Raw genomic sequence first — 2062 nt, 5'->3', positions numbered from 1 at the left:
GGGTCCCCCTGGTCGGAGGCCACCTGGTCCAGCACGTGGGCGGCCGGCACCACGACACTCAGCACCAGCGGGAACAGGCCCCACTGCGGCTTCATGGGGGCGGGAGGAGCCGCCGGCCTGGGGACGCACGGCGGGACCGGCTGCCGGAGCAGGACGCTGGCTCGCGCCGGGCCGGGCGTCTCGGGTCCTGCAGGCACGCCCGGTGGGCCAGCCGTCCTGAAAGAGAGCCACACATAGGGTGACCCACAGACGCTCACGCTGGGCGAAGCGCCACGTCCTAGACACAGACACGGGACACCCACGAGGACACCGCGTGGATGGGCGAAGGGCAAAGCCGCGGCGAGGGGCTCCGGGCTTGGACCGCGCACCCTGCCCCCCGCCCCCGCGGCAGTGTCCAGGGCGCGGCCTCCACGCCTCCCGGCGCAGACCGGGCGATGGGCATCACGGGTGCGCACAGCCCGAGGGGCCAGGCCCGCACACTGGCGGGGCAGTGGGGGACAGGCCTCGGTCACCCGGGGGAGGAAATGGCCCGCGGCCTCTGGGGGAGGTTAGGACGCCACCCTGAGGCGGCCTGGGCCGCGCACGACGAGGGCGGGCCCGGCACCTGGGCCTCTGTGGGAACAAGGCCGACACAGTGGACGCCAGGAGAACAAAAGGGCGAGGCGACGTCCCAGGGGCCAAGCACCGCCGGCACCTTCCGGGGATCTGATTTGCCTTTACGTCACCGACCCTACCGCAAGTTCCCACAGACTACAGGTCAAACACTGCACCCCAAGATGATGGTGTGGCTCAGCTGTGTGTCAGCAGGCTGCCGCCCCTGACCGCCGCCGCTGCCCCTGACCGCCGCTGCCCCGACCACCACCGTCACTAACCACCGCCACCCCTGATCGCTGCCTCCACTGAGTGGCCCTGTGAATACAGGTCCATGGCCAAGGTCAAGGGGCGGGGATCCTGTGGAGACACTGGACACAGAGAAGGCTCTCCTGTCCTCACTGGGCTGTGGGCCTCCACAGCCGGGCGCTGTGCAGAGGGCTGTCCTGGCCGCAGGGCCCCCAAGTGGCGGGTCTTCTGCCCCAGGGCGGAGGCCACGAGGCCCGGGCCCTTCCTGGCACCTGCTACATTCTCTCAAATGAAAAGGGCCGAGGCTAATGACCGCAGACGGACCGCGCCACCTCCCGAAGCCTCCCTTTGCCCCTTGCCCTGAAGATACGTGGAAACCAGTGGCTACAAGCCTGGACTTTGCGGGCCAGGCTGAACCTCGCAGCCTTTACAGAGAGCCCCGAGGGGCGGGCCCGGGGCAGCCCGGAGACTCAGCACTGCGCCTGCCGGCCCCTCTGCTGAAGGCTCCCGAGGAGCCCGCCGCGGAGGCACGGCACTGTGTCCTGGGCCATTCCCTGGGCACCTGCCCGCCTTGGAATGTCGCGACACTACTGTGAACTGGGGCTCCTCCAGGCAGGGCTAGGGACTCCTGGGGTTCCTGAGACCTTCCAAAACAATCCTCACAACTCTAGGCCGTCTCCCCCTTCACCTGCACAACCGGTAAGTTGCAATTACCCAGAGGCCACAGGTGCTACAGGTACAGCAACGTGCCCGGCACTCAGAGGTGGAGGGACTCGCCTGTCACCCGCGGGCTCAGTCCCAAAGGGCTGCGCCCCCTGACAGGAAGGGCGAGGAACCTCGTCACCCACCCGCCAGAGCGCGCACGCTCGACAGCTGGGCAGGGGCCGTGGCCGTGGCCACTGGTGAGGACGGGCGGCCAGGCGGGACTGCTGGGCAGGGGCAGCCGCCCGCTTCCCTACCGCCAGGCAAGGAGGGCAGGAGACGGGGAGATCCGGCATTAAAGGCCCCAAACCAACATCTCCCTTCCGAGCGCTCTGTCCGTCTAGGCACACGCTCGCGCCTGTGGCCAGGCGGCCAGTCGCCGCCGGCCTGTGAACCAACGGCCCTGAAAGCCGCTGGCGACGGAAGGCGCTGTGTGCTGATCCAGCCCGGGGGCTCGGCCGCCGCCGCTGTTCTCAGTTCAGGTCCCGAGCGACCGGGGCCCTCAGGCAGCCAGGCCTGA

General features: G+C 69.4%; 1 protein-coding gene across 1 annotated transcript in view; it reads right to left on the bottom strand.

Moving 5' to 3' along the window:
* MFAP3 (microfibrillar-associated protein 3) overlaps positions 1–2062 on the bottom strand; it is a gene marked incomplete at its 3' end in the record, with an annotated part of 5034 nt that overhangs the window by 1818 nt on the left and 1154 nt on the right. Inside the window, exon 2 of the mRNA XM_012729991.1 lies at positions 130–216. Coding sequence (XP_012585445.1) covers positions 130–216 — 87 coding nt within the window. The remainder of the gene's footprint in view (positions 1–129; positions 217–2062) is intronic.

Source organism: Condylura cristata, unplaced genomic scaffold (genome assembly GCF_000260355.1).
Source record: "Condylura cristata isolate star-nosed mole 26May11 unplaced genomic scaffold, ConCri1.0 scaffold00026, whole genome shotgun sequence".
Taxonomy (NCBI): domain Eukaryota; kingdom Metazoa; phylum Chordata; class Mammalia; order Eulipotyphla; family Talpidae; genus Condylura; species Condylura cristata.
Note: the sequence above shows the minus strand (reverse complement) of the source record. Positions and strands in the feature narration are given on the sequence as shown.